The 23018-nt window shown below is 39.0% G+C and overlaps 1 protein-coding gene across 3 annotated transcripts in view; it reads right to left on the reverse strand.

Moving 5' to 3' along the window:
* Positions 1-6298, reverse strand: part of npepps (aminopeptidase puromycin sensitive) — a 29044-nt gene extending 22746 nt beyond the window's left edge. For 2 of the 3 annotated variants that reach the window (XM_035523264.2, XM_081708252.1), the window contains exons 1-7: positions 5949-6297; positions 2508-2592; positions 2159-2236; positions 1794-1915; positions 1257-1364; positions 475-675; positions 104-200 (exon numbers count right to left, since the gene is read on the reverse strand). In XM_035523264.2, the coding sequence (XP_035379157.1) occupies positions 104-200; positions 475-675; positions 1257-1364; positions 1794-1915; positions 2159-2236; positions 2508-2592; positions 5949-6221 (964 nt within the window). In that variant the 5' untranslated portion in view covers positions 6222-6297. Of the gene's footprint in view, positions 1-103; positions 201-474; positions 676-1256; positions 1365-1793; positions 1916-2158; positions 2237-2507; positions 2593-5948 lie in introns of all 3 variants that reach the window. The other variant, XM_081708253.1, reaches the window with a different exon arrangement.
* Positions 6299-23018: the final 16720 nt, after the last annotated feature.

The following is a 23018-nucleotide window of genomic DNA, read 5'->3' on the forward strand; positions in this document are numbered from 1 at the left end:
CAAAGGGAAATGTTACACTGCATAATCACAGACTTCATTGCGAAATCAGAAATTTATCCAAACTTATTACAGGAATTTATTATAGGAATGAAAAAATTCATACCAGCAGCAAAATCAGCAATAGCTATGAGATCAATTTTAGGCAATGGATAAGGAACATTGAAATAGTCTTTGTAGAACGGTAATGTCTTTGTAGCCACCTAAAAAAAGAAAGAAAGAAAAGAAAAACAAGATTTCATGCCAATTTGTCATGACAGTGCAGGTTGCTAGTCTGACCATGACGTTACTAGAGAGGTAGCTATAATGGCTAAGAATTGGTTGTGTTAATTTTGGTCTAAATTCTAACTGCGCTCAATGGGAGGTCTGTGTGCATTATGTCAGATGGCAAATTTTTTTACTGTCTTATAGTCCATTGAAATGAAATGCAATTCTTTAGCACACCAGGACAGAAAAAAGATGGAAAAGATTCCTCACCTCCAGTGCAAACTTCCCTTGTTCTGCTTTCCCCAACGGTGTATACACGCGGACCGTCACACCATCAGACGACTGGCTCTCCACGAAATCGTACTCACCGATGACAAATGCTACCAGATATGTGGACATGATGGGTGTGGTGGCAAACTTCACCTCCACGAGACTGTCATCTTCTGGATATGGCTTTCGATCGATGACATTCTGTATGGAAAAAAGTGCCATAAAGCTAAGCAGAAAATAGAGCTGAAGGAAGAGTTCCCTGTCGCCATTTCTATGTCGTGTATGTAAGTTCTTAACCTGCTTAATTCATTAGAGGACATTTATGAACAAAAGGTTCCTAACTTCTCCTCATATCATGTCTATTAACCACTGTAACTGGAATGCTATGTTAATCAATAGTAAAACTAAAGCTGCACCAACATTACACTGCCAGACTTAATCAACTGCATTAAATACTACTGATTTTAAACACATGACATAAAATATGAAAATAAGGTCTATACATTCAACATACAAGCTTTGCATTATATATATAAACAATCTTTACGTTAAACAACCAATATACTTCTTTAACACTTGGAGAGAGCATTAAAAGGTATACAGAGCATTACAGAGTGACCTGCATTTCCTGGAGGAAGTACAATGCCATTCAGCTAAGGTTGCGCAACACAACACAAGCGTGCTCACTCGCTTGCCTACATGCTAGGAAACACATAGGCCTCACTGAACAGTGTGAACCTTTCTGTCTGGGATCCATTGTTTCTAGAGGGGCAGACACATACCATATTTGACAAGGCTACCCGGTCCTTGGGGATAATGAGCGTGATGTCAAAGGTGGCTTTGATAGCTGGCTCATCCCAGCATGGGAAAGCACGACGAGCGTCTGTGGCCTAAGGGCAGAACAAGAGAGCAAAGGTCACAGAGGTTTAGTTATGCTACCACAACAAAAGCTCAGTATAGACTTGCAACAAAAAACATGCACACACACATGGTTTTGAATGGTGAATAAAAGCAGAGGTTTTCTTCTACATCTCTCATTTCTCAACTTCTGAACCTACAACTATTCTTCCTGACGGTTCAATGGCAAGCTAGCTATTCATTAATCCCTCAGAGGGATATTACAACAATATTCACATTACTAATTTAAGGGTTCAGTTGAAAACTTCTAGCTGAGGTTTGGATGAAATGAGGAAATGAAAAGGAAAAAGAAAATGGCAAGTTAGTTAAAAAAAAAACAAAAAAACGTAACAAACCTAGAAACCCCCCCCCACAAGGACTAAATAAAGAGTATAAAGATAACAGCTCTGTGAGGGATCTACCTCAAACTGTGTGACAGCAGCATGGCGGATTTCTCCTGAAGGAGTTGCATATTTGCTTCTGTAGAACCCTTTCATTTTGTCATTCAACTCTCCAACAAAGTCAATCTTCAATGTACCTGACCCTAAAGATTAGGCAGAAAACAGGCATGTTGGAGAAGCTCAAAATATATTTGTGGCAGAATCACACTATATGAACAAACAGTCAGATAAAACAGATTATTAGGGAGATGAAAGATGAAATAATTCATGCTTTGACAGGGAGTTGATTAATCTTTAACCTTATTAAAAGAATTACCATAGTAACTCAGTATATGGCACAGATAAGCATCTGCCACAGAGACTGCGGGCGTTGCTGTGATGTTTACCTTTCTGAAGAGCACTGGGGAATGACAAAGTGACCTTCTCATCCTCGTTCTGATAGTTGAATCCTGTAGCATTAATTTCTAAGACAAGCAAAAACCCCAGATAGTATAAAAGAAATATCAGTGGACAAGACCATACAAATATATCATGTTATTCAAAATCTGATCCACAGAAAACAATCACAAGATAGGAGGTTAAAATCACTCCAAGTGCTATACCTTCTAAATGATGCCCAGACAGAATGCAATAAAACTAAAAGCCCCAAATCCAAACTGAGCTTTATTATATGTACATACAGAATACATGAAGCACATGCAAGGTCAGGCACAGACATTTTGACTGCATGCTCACCTTCCCCCCCATCTGGTGCAAAAGACGCAGTGATAATGTCTATATCAGCGCAGTTCATCACAATCTGGTTTGTCCCTTGTGTAACCTGTAAACAAAAACAAAACAAAGAACTGTTGTCTCTGTGCCATAAAACATTTTTGGAAATAATGATGCAGGTCTACAGTCATTGAAAACATATTTCCCTCAATCATTTCTGTTTGTGTTTAACTAGCAGTAACCATATCTGATAGCCAAAAGTGAATGACAATTATTCATTTTGCCAAAATATACCATGGAATAGTGTTTACTTCTGCTCAAGTCTGCTTGCATACACCAGACAGATGCAACACAAACCATCTTTTGAAAAATTAAAGATCTATCCAACAAAGGTCGAGCTCCACAGACAATTTCCACACTAATGATATCTTGCCTTGTTTACTTTCCAGACCCACTAAAGCAAATATATCCACTTGGCTTGATCGACACCAGAGAGGCAAAAAACTATTAGCCAAGCTAGCTCTGGATTCAGCTCTGCACATTTATGTTTCAGATGGGACTAATCTGAGTGCACTCACTCTGCTACCTGTAGTCTTACTCTGGGGTGGCATAAAAATGACCTACCGGGTCCCTCATTGCCTGAAACCACACTACTATGTATTTTTCAAATGTGTCATCTCAGAGAAAAATAATACAATAATCGATTTCATCTGAATAATCAGACATTTATTAGCTCACATAATTCTTTGCAGATGGGCTACACCAAACTGCAGGAAAGATGAAAATCAAAGCTATTTATTTTATTTAGTATGTTTTACAAACAGGACTTGCAAAGAGGTTAAAAAGAAAATTAAATTTGATGTGGCAAGATGACATGACTCTCCATGATTTGTTCCAACATATACTGCTATTTATTCAAGAAAACCAGAAAAACACTGTTAATACTTAAAAATAAAAGCTAAGGAATGTAGAATATTTCCCCTTATACATAACTGATAAAGATGTTGTTTCAAAAGTTATTTAAAACAATGTATTCTTAAAGTAATAAAATTTAAAAAGTGTCTTTGATACTACCTTTAGTCTCTTCCAAGGGTCCCTAATATGTTCTTAAGGTTTTTTATTAGGCAGACCAATTTCATAAGATCTTTTTTTTGGTTTGTTTTTTGGACACAAACACTTTGCTACTGTTCAGTCTTTTGAAGTATAATTTGTATTTTGCACCAAGCCAGTCTGTGTAGTCTATAATTAAATGTGTTGAATACTTTTAAATACATAGAAACCTAAATAGGTTCTGCAAAGAGCTGAACCCGAAAATATGGGCAGTTACACCCCTAATAATTAAGTTTTATTGTTTTAAAAGTTCACAGCAAAGCCGACATGCAACAGAATATAGCCTATGACATTGCGATTCTTCATGTCAATGACAGACAGGGATAACATAAGATAGCTGGCTAGCGAGTTTTGATTTACTGTCAACGGGTGTTAATGTTATGGAAATATGTTATATAAGTATCATGTACATAGCACAAGTTCCTGTTTATTTTTAGTGGGTGGATTAAAGAGACAAATCAGCGTTTTTAGCAGGTTTTGTAGCTTTTACATTTGTAAGCATGCTTGAGATTCCATAAAGATAATCAGTGATAAAGTGTAGGACATTGTATTCAATCACATTTTAAGTATTTCCAGAATACCTTTGCTAGCAGTGCTTATACTGCTTAAAACACCATAAACTTAAATGTTATAAGTGACTCTTTTAGCTGGTGCTTATACTTTAAGCAATAGTCATCTGACATTTTCTCTTGAATTTGATCGGTTAAGAAACAGGAAAAGGTCACCAGTGGAAGCTGCTGTGGCCTATGGAACTGAAAAATACTGAGCCACAATCATAATACTGTTTAGTGCGAGTTAACCAACCAAGCCACAAATCCCACTATTATTCTTGGTAAATCAGATGCTGCATACTTAATCTGGATATGGATAATTTTACAAATACCCCCAGTCTCATCCTCAAGTGGTGATTTATCACATCCAAACTAAGACAAAGATAAACAGGATAGAAGGAAATGCACTGTTATGGGTTTAAAGCATGAAAACCACAGAGAACTCAGATGACATGAAGCTTTAGCACACAGAGGCAATGAGACATGTGATACCCAGGCACATTTAGTTTCCATGTTTTCTAAATATAACCCATTTTTGACTGAGTGTAATGATAATGTCTGTGGCATTATGGGGGATGTTGTTAACCTCATGCTCAAGTAAGACATGGCACAGAGGCCACTGAATTAAATAGCAGGGGGAACTGTACTATAGGGTTACATTAGGGTGAGGAGAAAGTGACTTAACAGGTCATTGTAGTTGCCTTTTAAAATATTTAGGCTACACAATGTTTTGCAAAAATAAATATTCATAGAACTCTGTAACAGGCAGTTAGAGAGAGAAAGCACAAGGCTGCATGTGCGGTGAATGTGGAAATAAGATGTAATAAAAGATTACTAAAGTGTCATCAGCATATTAGTATTTTCTCTTAACAGTTTGTTTTGGTAACCACTGGTCTGTGTACTGGTTCGTGTCTTAAAAATAACCAGAATCAAATTCCAACAAATGAATCAATTAGTTGCTGCACATATTTGTCAAAAGCCAACAAAACATTTATTTAATCCTACCGCTTGATTTTGACTTATATTTGACTTAAAAAACCTCAAATTTACATATCACCTAAAACCAGCTAATCAGACTCCAGCAAATCATCTCACACTATAAGCGAAAATACAAGTTCCCGATGCTTGCTCTACCTCCTTATTCGAAATGCACGTGTCAAAGTGAAACGAGTGAAGTATGCAACTACCCGTTTAAGCCTGCTTTCGCTGCTTATACGTGAGGCTGTTTTATTCTTTCAGATATGTAACATTAAACTAAGGCTAACTACCAGCTAAGTAGGTGTGACTCAGTATTTAAAAAACATGCCACACGAATAACCTTTTGACAATGTTCAAGCACCGTTTTCCCATTAGAATTGTATAACTAGTGTGCAAGAAAAGTCTAGTCGGCTGGATCGCCTAACCAGAGAGCTTCCAATAAACCTTAATGCTGAAATGTCCTCACTGTAACGTTACAGGAGGGCTCAAACACACTCATCATTATGCTGGAATGGGAGATGACGTGTTGACCTGGCCACCTACACTGTCTAACAATCTCCAGCTAACCTGCTGGGTCACAACATACTTGCTAGCTAGGTATCGTTAGCCATCAGTCTGTAGCTCCCGTTCGTTTCTACTGAAGGCTTCAAGCAAACTGGTTAGTAGTTAGCAAGTAGCATAGCTAAGACTCAACATAGCGAGCGTGCAGCTAAGTAGCTTAGCAGCAAGAGTAGTTATTAAATGACTACCACATCGTTTACCGACTTGTATTAACAGCTCCATTGTAAAATGCATTACGTTAAAAAATTCGTTATAAACCGATTACCTCCACCGCTGCTTCCAATTTGCCCTCAAAGGTGAAGTCGATTAGGTCGGGCTTCAAACACAACCCGTAGTTCACAGGGTAGACGTCAGTGGGCAACCGTACGAAGGGCCTCCTCTCGGGCATGGTGACTAAATGTGGACTGTTAGCAGTAGCAGAGAACGTTCGATATCTAATTATTAGTGTATTTACTCTTAAATGCAAGGAAATCGTTTTTCTGGGTATGACTTGTCGAACGACGGACAGAGACCCTTGACGGCTCAGAAACCGCAACATAAAATCGTGAGATATGTTGCTAACTCCCGTCCTCCCCTCTCACTTCAAATCGACCGAAATAGCTGGACGTGCGCTCTCACGTTAAAGTTACGTCATCGCGTAAAGGGCCCCCATAATATGACGTAAATGCTAGAACTGGAAGTTTATTGTAGATGTAAATTTTGCATAATTTCAATTTAAAGCAAACATTGTATATACAAATAATTAAAAATAAGATATATATGCTGCAAAACATGAAACCGAGACCATGTAATATTTCAATTATATGCTATTGTGAGGGTAGAGGTATTCACTACATTTACACATAACACAATTAGGACAATTATTGCTATAAGAAGTTTTGGATTGAGACAATGGTTCAGGTTCAAATAATTCTTTAATTATTGTGCTATTACCATGTTGTTACCATGTTATTACTATGTTATTGCCATGTTCCTATGCTATTACAACGTCGTTACTATGGTGTTGCCAGGTGGTTACGATGGTTTTACTGTGTTTCATGGGATTTTACCATATGGTTATGCTATTACAATGCTACTATGTTATTGCCATGTTATTACTATGTTATGACCATGTTATCGCTATGTTATTACATCTTATTACTATGTTATTACCATGTTGTTACTATGCTATTACAATTTGGTTACTATGGTGTTACCACATGGTTATGATGGTTTTACTGTGTGTTTCATGGGATTTTACCATATGGTTATGCTATTACAATGTTACTATTTTGTTGCCATGTTATTACTACGATATTACCACGTTGTTTCTATGCTATTACAATTTGGTTACTATGGTGTTACTATGTGGTTATAGTGGTTTGACCATGTGTTTCATGGGGTTTTACCATATGGTTATTATGCTAGTACCATGTTATTACAATGTTGTTACTATACTATTACAATGTGGTTACTATGGTGTTACTACATGGTTATGGTGGTTTTACCATGTGTTTCATGGTGTTTTACCATATGGTTACTATGCTATTACTATGTTGTTACCATGATACTACTACGTTATTACTATGTTATTACTATGTTATTACCATGTTATTACTCTGTTACCATGTTACCTCATTATTAAGGTTTTACCATACGTTTAAGGAGGTTTTATGTATGGTTATGTTGGTATCATGTTATTACTATGCTATTACCATGTTGTTACTATGCTATTACAATGTGGTTAATATGGTGTTACCACGTGGTTATGGTGGTTTTATTGTTTGTTTCATGGGATTTTACCATATAGTTATGCTATTACAACGTTACTATGTTGTTGCCATGTTATTACTATATTGTTGCCATGTTATTACTATGTTATTACAATGTTGTTACTATACTATTACAATGTGATTACTATGGTGTTACCACATGGTTACGATGGTTTTACCGTGTGTTTAATGGGGTTTTACCATATGGTTATGTTGTTGCCATGTTATTACCATGTTACTATGTTATTGTTATCACCATGTTATGATGTTATTAATATTTTATTACCATGTTGCTAGTTGTCATCTTAATAACATGGTAATAACAATGTTATTAATGTTATTACCATGTTGTTACTATGCTATTAGAATGTGATTACTATGGTGTTACCATGTGGTTATGATGGTTTTTTCGTGTTTTAATGTGGTTTTACCATTGTTATTATGCTATTACATGTTGTTACATGTTATTACTGTGTTATTACCATGCTATTATTATGTTACCAGTGAGCACGCAATTAAAGAACTTTACTAACATTTTATATATGATTTAAACATGTCACTCAGTTGCTTTGATGGTAATTGAATTTTCTATGACAAAATCTGAAGTTATCTTATACCGGAAGCATGTTTTAAAAGGCGATTTAAAAGGACAGGCCTGATTGTTGTGGAAATTTACCAGAAAAACAAGGTGTCTTCAGTGTGGGATTTTTGGCGAATGGGTGCATGTAGATATCTGAAAATCAGTAAGCAGGTACTTGTATTAGTCCTAAGAAATGTTATGTTGATAAATGAACTGTAATTTAAGAATATTTGATGCTGTCAAGTGATTTATTTGAATATGCCTGGGACTGCACTTGGACATTGGTGCAGGAGAAGGTAGCTATATAGCGAGCGTGCAGCTAATTAGCTTAGCAAGAGTAGTTATTAAATGATTACCACATTGTTTACTGACAATAGAAACATTGTAAAGTGCATTAAGTTAAAAATTTGTTATAATCCAATTACCTCAACCGCTGCTTCCAATTTGCCTTCAAAGGTGAAGTTGATTAGGTCGGGCTTCAAACACAACCCATACTTCAAAGTTTAAAGTTAAAAGTTAAAAGTTCAAAGAGGTTTTATTGTCATTTCAGCTATATACAAGTACACAACAAAAACGAGACAATGTTCCTCCAGTACCATGGTGGAACACAAAACAACAGTGCAACAGACAATATGCTACACAAGTGCAAACAGTCAATATAGTGCAAAAATGTCATTAAATAAACAATAATAAATACAGGACAGGACAAATAAAAAATGAGTAGACAGTGCAATTATTTAGTCCAGTACACAGTACTGGGCATATGTAAAGCGAGTTGTGCATAGGAATCAGTGACATGCTACCCTGAACATAGCAGTCACCGGTAGCAGCCAGAACAGTTCAGAGTACAGTGCTGGTTTAGTACAGTACTCTAGCAGCAAGTAGGATAATGTGCAAGTCTGGAACAGTAGTGCATAGTTTATTAGTGTGATGTTTGACTTCAGCACTAGTCCGATGCAAAACAATGTGTAAGTGTGTCTATATGTATGTACGTACGTACATACGTATGTGTGTGCGTGTGTGTGTGTGTGTGTGTGTGAGAGACTGTGTATAAGCATGTATAAAAGTGCCCATTTTGGAATCTGAATTGGAATTGGAGTTAGCCAGAGTTCAGGAGTCTAATGGCTTCTGGGAAGAAGCTGTTGCACAGTCTGGAGGTGCAGGACTGGATGCTGCGGTACCTTCTTCCAGATGGCAAAAGGGTGAACAGTTCATGTGAGGGGTCTTTCACAATGTTGGTGGCCTTCCGGATGCAGCGTGTTATGTAGATGTTCGTGATGGAGGGAAGAGAGACCCCAATTATCTTCTCAGCTGTTCTCACTATTCTCTGGAGGTTGTTGCGGTCAAAGGCAGTGCAGTTCCCAAACCAGGTAATGATGCAGCTGCTCAGGATACTCTCTACAGTACCTCTGTAGAAGGTATACAGGGTAGATGTCAGTGGGCAACTGTATGAAGGGCCTTCTCTCAGGCATGGTGACTAAATGTGGACTGTTAGAAGTAGCAGAGAACATTCAATATCTAATTATTAGTGTATTTACTCTTAAATGCAAGGAAATCGTTTTTCTGGGTATGACTTGTCGAATGACAGACAGAGCCCCTTGATGGCTCAGAAACCGCAACATAAAATCATGAGATATGTTGCTAACTCCCATCCTCCCTTCTCACTTCAAATCGACTGAAATAGCTGGACGTGCGCTCTTGCGTTAAAATTACGTCATCATGTAAAAGGCCCCCATAATATGACATAATTACTAGAACTGGAAGTTTATTGTAGATGTAAACTTTGCATAATTTTAATTTAAAGCAAATGTTGTATATACAAATAATTAAAAATAAGCTATATATGCTGCAAAACATGAAATCGAGACCATGTAATATTTCAATTATATGTTATTGTAAGGTGAGGGTAGAGCTATTCACTACATTTACACATAAAATTAGGACAATTATTGCTATAAGAAGTTTTGGATTGAGACAAAATGGTTCAGGTTCAAATAATTATATTGTTTATAAAAAATCAGATTGGTTGGGTGCATGGGTGGTGGGGCACTGATTTCAATGATGTTTCTGTGAATGTCATTCAAGATGATGTCACTGCATCATTAATGTTTAACTGCTATAATTTCTGATGTTATTAGGTTTGCATATGATGCATTAAAATGTGAAATAGCTTGTGTTGCTCATCTGCAGTCTTGGATGATTACACAGTGCTATAACACACCTGGATTGACATATCAAGTACCGAGACACAGTTGGGTGTTTTGACTGAACTGTAAAGTGTGCTGGGAGTGAAATACGTAACACTATAAACTTATTCCTGAGTGACTATTTAAGTCTGTAGGTAAACTCAATTATATGCTCTGTTTCTTCTTACTTATGTATAGCTTACTCCCCTGAAAGTTCAGTACATGATACATGTAGACTACCCATATGTTTGACTAAACTTCCACTGTTTGAAGGGCAATATTACTTTACATTTTTAACCGAGCATGATGGTAATGCCTGTGGCATTATGGAGGATGTTATTAATTTCATGTAAGACATGGCACAGAGGCCATCGAATTAGCAGGGGGAGATGTACAATAGGGTTACATTAGGGTGAGGAGAAAGTGACTTAATAGGTCATTGTAGTGACCTTTAAAAATATTTAGGCTACACAATGTTTTGCATGGAAAATGTGTGTAATTGAGACAGTAGTCCTTGAAACTTTGTGAGCCCTTTAGAAGTTTCTATATTTCTACTTAAATTTGACCTAAAACTTCAACAGATAGTCAAATAAGTACTAAAAGCAGATAAAAAGAACCAAATCAAACTAAAAATATTAGTGTGCATCATTTATTTATTTAGGAAACTGATCCAATATTACATATCTGTGAGTGGCAAAAGTATGTGAACCTTTGTTTTCAGTATCTGGTGTGACCTCCCTGTGCAGCAATAACTGCAACTAAACACTTCCTGCAATTGTTTATTAGTCCTGCACAGCTTCAACTCAGTTATGTTGGTGGGATTCCTCCCATAAACTGCTTGCTTCAGGTCATTCCACTGTTGGATTAATTCCAAAACCTTAACTTTATCCTTCTTTAACCCTTCTTTTGTAGAATGTCTTGTGTGTTCATGACCAATGTTCTCTTGAGATTCAGCTCACGGACACATGGCTTGACATTTTCCTTTGGAATTTGCTGGTATCATTTAGAATTCATTGTTCCATCAATGATGAGACACCATCTTGGCCCTGATTCATCAAAACACCATCAAGCGATCCACCATCGTCACCATCGTCCCCGTCCCCTGTTGCCCTCACATGAGTCATGATGAAGTGCTTTGAAAAGCTAGTCAGAGACTTCATCACATCTTCACTGCCAGCCTCCATGGACCCACTGCAGTTTGCATACCGCCACAACCGCTCCACTGATGATGCAATTGCACATCTGCTCCACACCACACTGACCAACCTGGACAAACGGAGGGGTAATTATGTTAAAATGCTGTTTGTTGACTACAGTTCAGCATTTAACACTATCATCCCCTCCCTACTCACTACTAAGTTGGAGGATCTAGGACTGCATACATCCCTGTGCGACTGGATCTCCAACTTCTTAACAGACAGACCACAATCAGTACGGGTGGGCAACTGTGCCTCATCCACCCTCACCCTCAACACTGGAGCTCCTCAGGGTTGTGTCCTAAGCCCCCTGCTCTACTCACTGTACACCTACGACTGCACAGCCACTTCCAGCTCCACCATCATTATCAAGTTTGCTGACGACACCGTTGTCATGGGCCTGATCTCGGACAATGATGAGAGGGTCTACCTGGAGGAGATTATACACCTGGAAAACTGGTGCCAGGAAAATAATCTCCTCCTAAAGATCAGTAAGACAAAGGAGCTGATCGTGGATTGCAGCAAGAAGCAGGAGCGGCACTACCAACCTGTGAGGATCAGTGGAACCACGGTGGAGAGAGTAGATAGTTTCAGGTACCTTGGTGTTCACATCTCGCAGGACCTGTCCTGGTCCCGCCATACCAACTCCCTGGCAAAGAAGGCTCGTCAGCGTCTTTACCACCTCAGATGCCTAAGAGACTTCAGACTGCCCTCCAAGGTACTGCGGAACTTCTACACCTGCACTATCGAGAGCATCCTCACGGGGAACATCACAGTCTGGTTTGGGAATAGCACCAAGCAGGAAAGACAAGCACTCCAAAGGGTAGTGCGTTCAGCGGAGCGCATCACTCACACGGAACTTCCTGACCTGCAGACCATCTACTACAAGCGGTGCCAGACCAAGGCCAGGAGGATTGTGAAGGACCCCACCCATCCCAACAATAGGCTCTTCTCTCTGTTGAGGTCAGGGAAGCGCTTTCGCTCCCTGAAGACCAAGACAGAGAGACTGAAGAGTAGCTTATTCCCACAGGCCATTCGGGCCTTGAATCAGGGAAACTGATAAACTGTGGGGACTACCACCACCATGTAACATAACTGTATATTCAATTACCACCATGTAACATAAAAACTGTAAATATGTCATTTTACAAAATGGATCTGTACATTCTGTACATTGTGTACATACATATATACACACAACCATATACATTGTACATTGTGTATATAAACATAATATACATATATTGTACATACATTGTTAATATATTTTTGTACATATATAGAATATATATTTCTCTACGCACCCCTGTTTTCTTTTTCCTCAGTTTGGACAGAGCACTCTCAACCATTTCACTGCGAGTTATACTGTGTATGACTATGTATGTGACAAATAAACCAAACTTGACTCTTGAAACTTAAAACAAGCCCAAAACATGATTTTACTACCACTGTGTTTCACAGAACTGATGAGGGTTTTATGCAGGAGTGTTTTCCTTTCTCCAAATGTAACATTTCACATTTAATCCAAAAAGTAAATTTTGGTCTGCTAATGGGCATCAATAGGCCTGTTTTAGGGGATCTGGTTCACATTCATTCTGTCTTATTCAACTGTGCCATCTTGTTTCCAAATTCACAATATATTGAGATAAAGGAGCTTTAGGACCTGGAGGAGGTGCTGCTGCCGTACAACAGACCTGATAGTTGAACCACAATTTGAGTCAGAAAGATTTAGGCTGTGTTTGAAATAGCCCACTATATTCTACTGACAGCCTCAAGTCAGAATATGCAGTATGTGACTAAAACATTTTTTCCAGTACGCAAAAGATATCTGGATGATGTACTACTTCCACCAAATATTTCAGTACGTGACCAGAGCTATCTTCATGGTGTAGTGCATAGATGTCAAAATCTGGTCCGCACTGTAATTATATTTGGCCCGAGAGAAAATACCAAATGTCTACTAGAGCTGGCTCTCCGGTAATACTACAAATCCCAGAATGCTCTGCTGGTGCGTTGGCGCGTCAATCAGGACCCACAAGTGTCCTCTTCCTCTGTCGACATTCATTGGCACCATAACACAAATAGTTAACTTTATAAAAGCTAAAGGTTTGACTCACCACCAGTTCAAGTCTTTTCTGGAGGAGTGTTGTTCAGAATATGCAGACGTGCCATATCACACAGAGGTGAGATGGTTAAGCAGAGGAAAAGTAATGAACATATGTTTCAAGCTGCATGAGGAAATTTGTCAGTTTCTAGAAAGCAAAGGGAAAGACACAGCAGAGCTCCGGGATAAAGAGTTTCTGTCTGAACTGGCATTTCTCTGTGACATCACGAGCCATCTCGATGTGCTGAACCTGCAGCTTCAGGGGCCCTGTCATCACAGACATGTATGCTGCAGTGAGGGCTTTTAAAACAGAAGTGTACCTGTGGGAGACTCAGATGTTGCAAGGAAACCTGAGCCTGTAATGATTTCCCTTAGGAACAGGCGAGAGGCAGAATGCATGCGCAGGGAGGCAGTTTATTAAATGAGGGAGACAATCATGGAGGTCATAATCAACAGAGGCAAAGGGGAAAACAAAGAGGCGAGGTAACACATGAATGAGGCAAATGACAATAATAGCAGGCATAATACTGACACAACGGACAACCCAGACTTACCAAAATAACCGACAAGCTAGAAGACAAAACATAGGGTACAAATAACCAGGACAATTAGGCAGTAAACCGACTCAGGTGAACATAGGAACAGGGAGAAACAAAACACGGACCGGAACAAAAAAGCAAATGAGGAGTGTCGAAAACGAAACCAAGGAACAGAGCAGGGACGCAAAGGAAAACAGACATGACCGGGAAACCACGAAAACAGGGATGCCAGGAGGGCGGCCATTCCTGACAGGGCCATTTTCCTTGCTGCCAAACCATAAAAACGCAGATCTCTACCGACACGTTCCCAAGTGCACAGTTTGCTTGAAAAACTCAACGTACTCAGCGCTGAGTTTACCCGGCAATTTGACTTGGATGCCCAGAAATGTTGGTTTAAACTGCTTAGTAATACGTTTGCAGTTGATGTGGAATGCACACTAACTAACCTTGAGATGGAGCTGATTGAACTCCAGTGTAGTGACACACTGAAGTCAAAGTATGACACTGAGGGCACTGCACAGTTTCCACGTTACATCCCTGAGACTATGCCGCAGCTCCATACCCAAGCTGCTCAAATGCTCTCTATGCTCGGCATGACATATCGTGTGAACAACTATTCTCCTTGATGAAGATGAACAAAACATCACACAGGAGCTGCCTCACTGACGAACACCTTCACTTAATTCTGAGGATTTCCTCAGCTCAGAGCCTGACCTGAAACATTGATGAATTAGCATCCAAAAAGAGATGCCAGGTATCTGGCTTGGACCAGTGTGAAGAGATGCCAGGTATCTGGCTTGGACCAGTGTGAAGAGATGCCAGGTATCTGGCTTGGACCAGTGTGCATCAGAGTAGATCAGAGTGTAGCAAACTGAGCTTGAATGAATGTTTTCTTTATGCACTTTTCCTAGCTACTCCAAAGCATGGACTTGAATGGTTGGATTGTCATTGAAAGAAATTATTATTATTATTATTATTGTTATTATTGTTATTATTATTATTATTATTATTATTGTTGTCTGTGAAAAAAAAGGTTACCATTGAAATTGAACTCAGAAGGCTACAAATAGAAAGGTGTAAGATTTAAAAAAAAATGTTTTTGACATTTGATTTCACATGTGTTTATAGTATTAAGCTTTGCTTGTTCCAGATTCATTGTTTAAGCAAAACTTAAGGTTGTTGCCATATGAAAAGGTTTATCATTATATCTGATAAGAAGGAAAAACCTCCTCAATTGTAGACATTTTTTCAATAAATATCAAGATTGGCCCATGACTTCATCCAAGTTTTTAATTTTGGTCCACTGTGTATTTGAGTTTGACACTGCTGGTGTAGTGCATCCTGTCTGCAATAGTCGAAAATCTTTGCCAAGTGGGTGGAACCTTCATACGTTCACATGACCTCGTAGTATGGTTTGCATTTGTCGCATACTGGATACTGGATGCTACTACTACAGGGACCAGTATCTGATTGTGGTATGCACTGTATTCAGTATGTAGTAGGCTATTTCACAATCAGTTTGTGTCAATATATATGTAAGGATCTGTGTGTCCAAATATATTGCTGAAGACTGTGTAACTTCAACATTACAGAAATGATTTGGATGTCTGTTACAATCGTCTGAAATGAAATCACATTGACATCCTAGTGAAAATATCATTTAAAGGCTAAGCACCAGCTAATATGGAAGAGTCAAACACATAAATACAGCAAAAGTTGAGTTTCTAACTAATAATTATCGATAGTTAGAAACGTTATTTTTACAAATACAAGGAATTATAGACAACAACTCAAGAGGTTGAACTGTAGGTGAGGCAAAATGACAAAAAGGTGTGTTGTCTTTGGCTGCAATAATTCAAATTCAATGTACAGTGGGACCCCTGGGCACAAATGCCCAAAATGTTCCCCAAAAATATTTGTCAACTTTAGAAGGGCACATCCACTTGTAGAGCTCGCTTCACCCCGAAGATTACCACAACTATGGGATTTGAAAAATCGGGCTCACACAACTACCTGATTTTAAGACTGCTTTTCTAACCATATGGGCATGTAAAGAAACTAAAGAGGTGTTCAAGAGCCTTTGTGTGCATGGAAGGAAATAAGGTAAGTGCAATTATTTCGCCCATCTTAGGTAGGTAATTAGCTAATTGACTGACTTGGTGGCTCAAGCCATACTAGGCTAAAACTACTCAACGTAGTTGCATTAGGGAAATTTATAGAGTGTCTTATGAATGCGAATTCGATGTAGATCACTTTTACAACAATAATGATAACTGAACTTTTGCGTTCAGCTAGACAGGTAAGCTATTGTCATTAATAGGTCAGTGCGAAGTTTCTAATCTAGCAGAGGAACCTCGATGACTGATGAACAATGTAACATTACTTAAAAAGCAAACCAAAAATGACTTATGCATTCAACATTTATGGCAGGTCTTAATGCACAGCTTATTCTTTTTACTATTCTCCTGGAGGGATTAAACCCCCATTTACAAATCTCCAGTGCCGTTGATTATTGCTCTTCGTACTTATCGTACTTTCAAAAATGTCTAAATTACTAAAATTAAGTAGTTTGTGTTGCACTATGTGTGAAACAGGATGTCTGTCAGAGACTGTTCCTGAAGACTATAAATGTTCCACAACATAAAAGTAAAGAAAATATCAATGTCTATTAGAAATGTCCGAACTAAAGTTGTGGAACCCCCGATGATTGATGAACAAATGTTAAATTAACCTTACTTAAAAGCAAATTAAAATGACTTTTGCATTAAACAATGGAGTATTTAGGGCAGGTGTTAATGGATGGTTCTTTTTCATTTTTGCAATTCTCTTGAGGGCTTAGCCCCACTATTAATTTCCTCCATTTGTACACAGGCTATCTGAACGTGGATTTTGGGAGTGCAAACTATTTAGATATGATTTTGTATCTTTTTTAAGCCTGATGAGCATCAACAGTCTCTTTTGTCTCGTTTGTTTGATTTGGACCTCTTTATCTGCTTTTAGGACATGTGACAATCTGATGACATTTTCAGTCAAATTTATGTAGAAATATAGAAACTCACAAACTTTCAAGCACCACTGCATCTCCTCTGATAATACTCATTGTAGTGCCAACATTTAGTAGTAGCAACATTATAATGTTAGTAGTCATTTTGAAATTACAATAAAGTTCACACTGTTGATTGTTCTTTTTTGATTAATATCACAAAAAGTCATAAAAGATCAATTTCAAAAAGTATCAAAATAAGCCTTTGGTGCTGGGTGTAATCTTACAATAAATAAATAAATAAATAGATTGATATATTTAACTAAGTGAGCTGAAGTATTAAAATAATTTATTAATGTAATTAAATTGATTAATGTAATATATTGTCACAACTGACGTGTTTTCTATGGTAAGATTGACAAAGTTTGATTAAACATTGTGAATTATTTGTCCGATTACTTTATCAGTTAGCGCTCAACAGGATGATCTCTGCCTTACCTCTTCTTACTTAATAAAGAGAAGCTTTTACCTTCCAGAACAGTGGCAGGCAGTGGAACGCAGTGATAGCGCAGTGGTTAAGGTACTTGACTAATTATCAGAAGGTTGCCAGTTCCCACCACAGCCAAGTTTACATTTACATTTACGGAATTTAGCAGATGCTCTTATCCAGAGCGACTTACAAATGGGCTTTGTCATTTACTCATAGAATATATCCTAGTAGGTTAGAGTCCAACATACCAATGAACTAGAATACTGTAGAATACAGGGATGAATGCTGATACCTAGAAGTACAAAATACATAAGCTCTATCTTAAACAATGATAAGTGCAATATACAATAAGTGCAAGACTTCGTTAAACAACTTAATAAACAATACTCTACAATAAGTACTAATTTAATCAGTCAATATGGGAGCAGGGTCAGTTGTCCTTTAAATATTCTGCAAATAGATGGGTCTTCAGTCTGCGTTTGAAGACTGCAAGGGACTCTGCTGTCTGGACAGCAAGTGGGAGTTCATTCCCCCATCTTGGAGCCAGGACAGAAAATAGTCTCGATGCTTGTCGTCCATGAGACCTGAAGCAAGGTATTTCAAGCCGAGCCGTACTTGAGGTTCAAAGTACTCGAGGTATGGATCAGGCTTTGACCATTGACCTCATGTATGAAGGGGCTGGTCCATTTTTGGCTTTGTAGGCAAGCATCGAGGTTTTAAATCTGATGCGTGCAGCTACTGGAAGCCAATGAAGGGAGTGCAGCAGTGGAGTAACGTGTGAACTTCGGAAGATTGATAACCAGTCATGCTGCTGCATTCTCCACAAGTTGTAGAGGTTTGATGGCTCTTAGAGGAAGACCAGCAAGTAGCAAGTTGTCTGACTTTGAGATCACAAGAGACTGCACAAACACCTGGGAAGCTTCCTGCGAGAGAAAGGGTCAAATCCTTCGTATGTTACAAAGGAGGAATCTGCAAGACTGGGTTAGATTAGATACATGAGTTGAGAATGACAACTGGTTGTCCAAAGTTATGCCCAGGCTACGGGCAGCTTCAGATGGTGATGCGAGGGAGTTTTCGTGGGAAACTGTGAGGTCATGGTAAGGGTTGGGAGTACCTGGGATGAACAGAAGCTCGATTTTACTGGGGTTGAGCTTCAAGTTGTGGGCTGTCATCCATGATGCAATGTCAGTCAAGCATGCTGAGATATGCCTTGAAACCTGCATTTCAGAGAGTGTAAAAGAAAAAAAATATTTGAGTTTCATCAGCTTTACATCACCAAGAGAATGAGTATACAAAGAAAAGGGAAGGGGGCCTAATACTGAGCCTTGTGGAACACCAGTGGAGAGTCTACACGGTTTGGATGTGGATCCTCTCCATGTCACTTGATAGGACCTTCCCTACAAATAGGACTGAAACCTTCTCCAAGCAGAGCCAGTCACACCAAGCCTGGAGAGAACAGAGAGAAGAATGTTGTGGTTTACTGTGTCAAAGGCTGCCGAAAGGTCTAGAAGAATCAAATGTCAGTTTGGCAGCTTTAGCAGAATGAAGTTTTCTGTCACTGCTATGAGGGCTGTTTCTGTAGAATGTGCCAGTTTGTAGCCAGACTGATTAGGATCATGCAGCTGGTTCTGGGTGAGGAAAAGAGAGAATTTTGAGTGGAAAGAGAAGTGATACCGGTCTGCAGTTGATAACATTGGAGCTGTTAAGTGTGGCCTTCTTGAGGATTGTTATGACCTTGGCAGTTTTGAATGCAGTTGGCATGTGTCCAGAAGATAAAAAGTTGTTGATGATGGCAGAGATGAAAGGAAGCAGATTTCTTGCGATTGTCTGGAACAGAGTGGAAGGAATTGGATCCAATGGACAGTTACCACTGTTGGGTCCCAGAGCAAGACCCTCAATTGCTCAAATTGTACTCAGTTGCTTTGGATAAACGTGTCAGCCAAATGCTGTAATGCTATCCTGAGCTGAGGATAGCAGGGTCAGTCATTAAGAAGAAAAGCCTTAAATCCTTTGGGAGATGGTGGAGGTTTAATTCACACTCTGTGCTTCAGAACTTCTCATTAAGATACAATTATTAGATCTGCTGATTGGAGAGCCCATAAACATATTTGATGTCATTCTAGTGTTCGTTTCAATTGATTTAGCAGTACTGTGGTGGGGGGTGTCATCTTGGAATATGGGACCATCATTAGGGTTAGGTGTACAGAGTGCCCTTTAAAATGTCCAGATATTCCTTGGCGTTGAATGTCCCTGTGGCTTGATTTTTTTACACTGTTTACTTGACACATAAGGTACTTTTACAGTTTTTGGGACAGTTCAGGCACCATCTATACGACCACATATGGAGCTTAGTTTTAACTCAGTTTTCAGAGTGTGTTTATATTAGGTTGTACTATGACTCTGGAAGGGAGGGAGTGAGATGTGAGTGCAATTAAGGAGTTTCTTTATTCTCTATTGTAGCAAAAGAAAGCAATGAGAAAAGCACAACAGTAAGCTGGCCACTGGAACAATAAGCCATAGAAACTGCAGGCAGTATGATTGTATGAGTGGTGAGATGCATCAGAAGAGCAGGAAGTGTCAGCATGGCAGGCGAGTAATGTACAGCACTGGAGGAGAGTACCTGTGGGCTATAAATAAGAGAAACAAACAAAGGAGGCAAAACAAGGCACAGATGAACATCATCAATAATCCGGTAATTGGGAGTGGGGCAGGTGTGTGTGTGTGTGTGTGTGTGTGTTTCTAGCAGGTTATTAGTAGATATTATTGCTAAAGATTGTTACATTTATTTTGTTTCAGCAATATGACCCATGAGTTTGGGAATCCTTTAATAGCCAAATCACTTCACTGGTCCTGTATTAGCCTTGTGTGCCTCTCTGAGAATGTTTCATTTTCAAATACGTATCTATACAGTACAGATCAGCATATTGAATACTTGGCTTTTTTAAAGTCTGAATACACATCAGTAATTGCATTCAGCAGGACAAAACATCTTACTGTTAACAGAGCCTGGATAGGTAAGAAATATCTGGAAAAGTGTTTGAAAGCAAATCATATATATATATGCCTACAATCCTGCATTGTGCCCATAGACTTGTTTTATGACTTCTATTGAAGTCAGGTTATACTATCATGTCTAGCAAAAAAAAATAAAAAAAATTGTATCTTTAAACCACTTTAATATCCATTTGCTTTGCTAATTTATGTAATTATTTAATTATTTGCTCAGTTATGAGGTGATGATGTATCACACTTTTGTGGTAATGCAAACATTAAAATGCCAGCATTAAAATGGCCCCCATCCATTTCACAATAGCACTGTTTAATTATAAAATGCACATAATGTTTGGGTGATTTCCACTCATTGTGCAATCAGCCCATGTGCTATCAGAAGCTGTCATCCTACAGCTAGGGGAATGTAACTGTTGCTCCCTATTAAACCCCTACCTCAGGCTCATCTCAAAGGGCCCATGTCCAGTCTGTTCATGGCTCTTTGAAAGTTTTATAGAGCCATTATTGGAGGTTTGAGGCTCTCCAGTGTAGAAGATTAGATGCTAGAATACTGTATTAAACCATCCCCCTAAACAAACACACCCACACAGACGCACACACCGACACTCTCTCTGTATCTCTCTCTCTCTCTCTCTGCCAAAACCATCTGTCTCCCTAGAGCTTGTGCCCCTCCCATCCCTCTCTTATTGCACAGCTGGCTCTGTTATAGTGCTGAATGCCATGCAGCTGTGCCATACACAGACAAGCAGCAGCCAGACCGCTGCCTCCTGCTTTATCAGCCGGACACCTCAATACATGCAATACACGTGGGTGTGTCTCAAGGAACTGTCCAAGGTCACTTCCTTAATTTTCCTTTTTTCTCTTTGGACTGTCATTCCTAAATCCACAGTCAGCTAGTTATAATTTAAACATTCGAATATAAAATGAAGATGCAGCCTTCAGAATTAGTTAAAGAGAATAACTGGTCCTTCTTTTATTGCAAGTTAACGTTAACAAGCATTATTGAGGCACCCTCTGGAGAATGTCTAACAACCAAACAAAGAACCCACATTTTTATACATTGGTCAGAATTAATTATGCACTTACCCCACCGTTTTACATACTAGTGTTTGCATTCACTACCATTACATTCAAACCATACATTAATCAACATTTGCAAACTGACATTCAACACCCACACCAGTTGAAACCCGTTACCACCAAATTCCAAGAGAAGACTTCTCTTAACCTTGTCCTAAAGAAGATTGTTTTTCTGTACCATCCTGAGCCTGATTGAGAGGACGTATATCTTACCCTGAGGTCCACCAAGCCTACCCAGGATCCTTTGCTGAAGCCTGTAGAGCCCTCTACAGAGGCCCTGTATGCAAATAATTCTGAAAGGACAAAGACTCTCTATACTCCATTATGTTTTACTTTATTAATATGTCTAATGCGGTGTTAGGCCTTTTTTACCTATTAACACTCTTTTATTATCCCAGGACACTGTGTTGTTGATTTGAACTCCCTGTCATATGCATTAATGAGGGGAACTGTTAAAGATCATGGCTGAATTGATGCTCTGCACCACTCACGTGGAGGGTGCAGTTTAAGATCTTGAGGTTGCTTTCTAATTGAGAGAGTAAATTAATCAGGACAACATTTGCTCTTGCAGTTAATTTGCTTTTAGGGTTTTTATTGTACATGTGCTTTGGGGATGAATTATGTAAAAAACAAAAAGAATGGAATTGGATATCTTTCTATTAAACATTACATTAGCTATGCTTCATAAGAGCTGAAAATAAGAGTAGTTCCAGATATCAGCAGACCTATCAGACATTAGTTATTCAACAGCTTCTGCCTGAAACAGCAGAAGGTATTTTTTTTCCAAGTGATCCACTCTCCACTTCAGGTCATGTGCACGAATGCTGCTTGCATTTACGTCTCATAAAGCCATCAGTCCTGCAAACAAATTTAGCAACAAGTCAGCATTGACCAGGCTCCCTGTAATTGCATAGCCCAGGATATGTCACCAGGGTGCTCTTAGTTGAAATTGTCCTGACTTTTCTGTGCATGGGTGAGTATGTTTCAGTACCTATGTCAATAGTTCTGTTATTGCAGATTTCTTTATGTCTTTCTGTATCTCCAGACCAGGCTGGGAGAACACAGGTTCAGGTGAGTGTAATCCATTATTAGCGGATGCCTGTCTACTGCTCTTGAGCTCTGTCCACTACAGCACCCTTCGTCCCTCTAACATCTTCACTTCCTCTGGGCCACACTGCTGCTGCCCATGGCAGGGTACAAAGTGATAACAGACTTCATCATCATGTATAATGAGTCTGCATGTGCCGGCTCCCGGCCTGCCCCATCTACCACACCAGGTTGTGATTTTGCGTTATTAATGCCAGCTTGGAGATTCCAGTTTGCTCCATCTAAGTGGCTCATCAATAATGCTGATAGAGCCCAGGCCTGTTTGGCAGAGCACTGACAAGCGAGTGCACAAGTGGCTGATTGGTCACAC

The sequence above is a fragment of the Electrophorus electricus genome, chromosome 26 (genome assembly GCF_041902795.1).
Source record: "Electrophorus electricus isolate QZ-2024a chromosome 26, ASM4190279v1, whole genome shotgun sequence".
Taxonomy (NCBI): Eukaryota; Metazoa; Chordata; class Actinopteri; order Gymnotiformes; family Gymnotidae; genus Electrophorus; species Electrophorus electricus.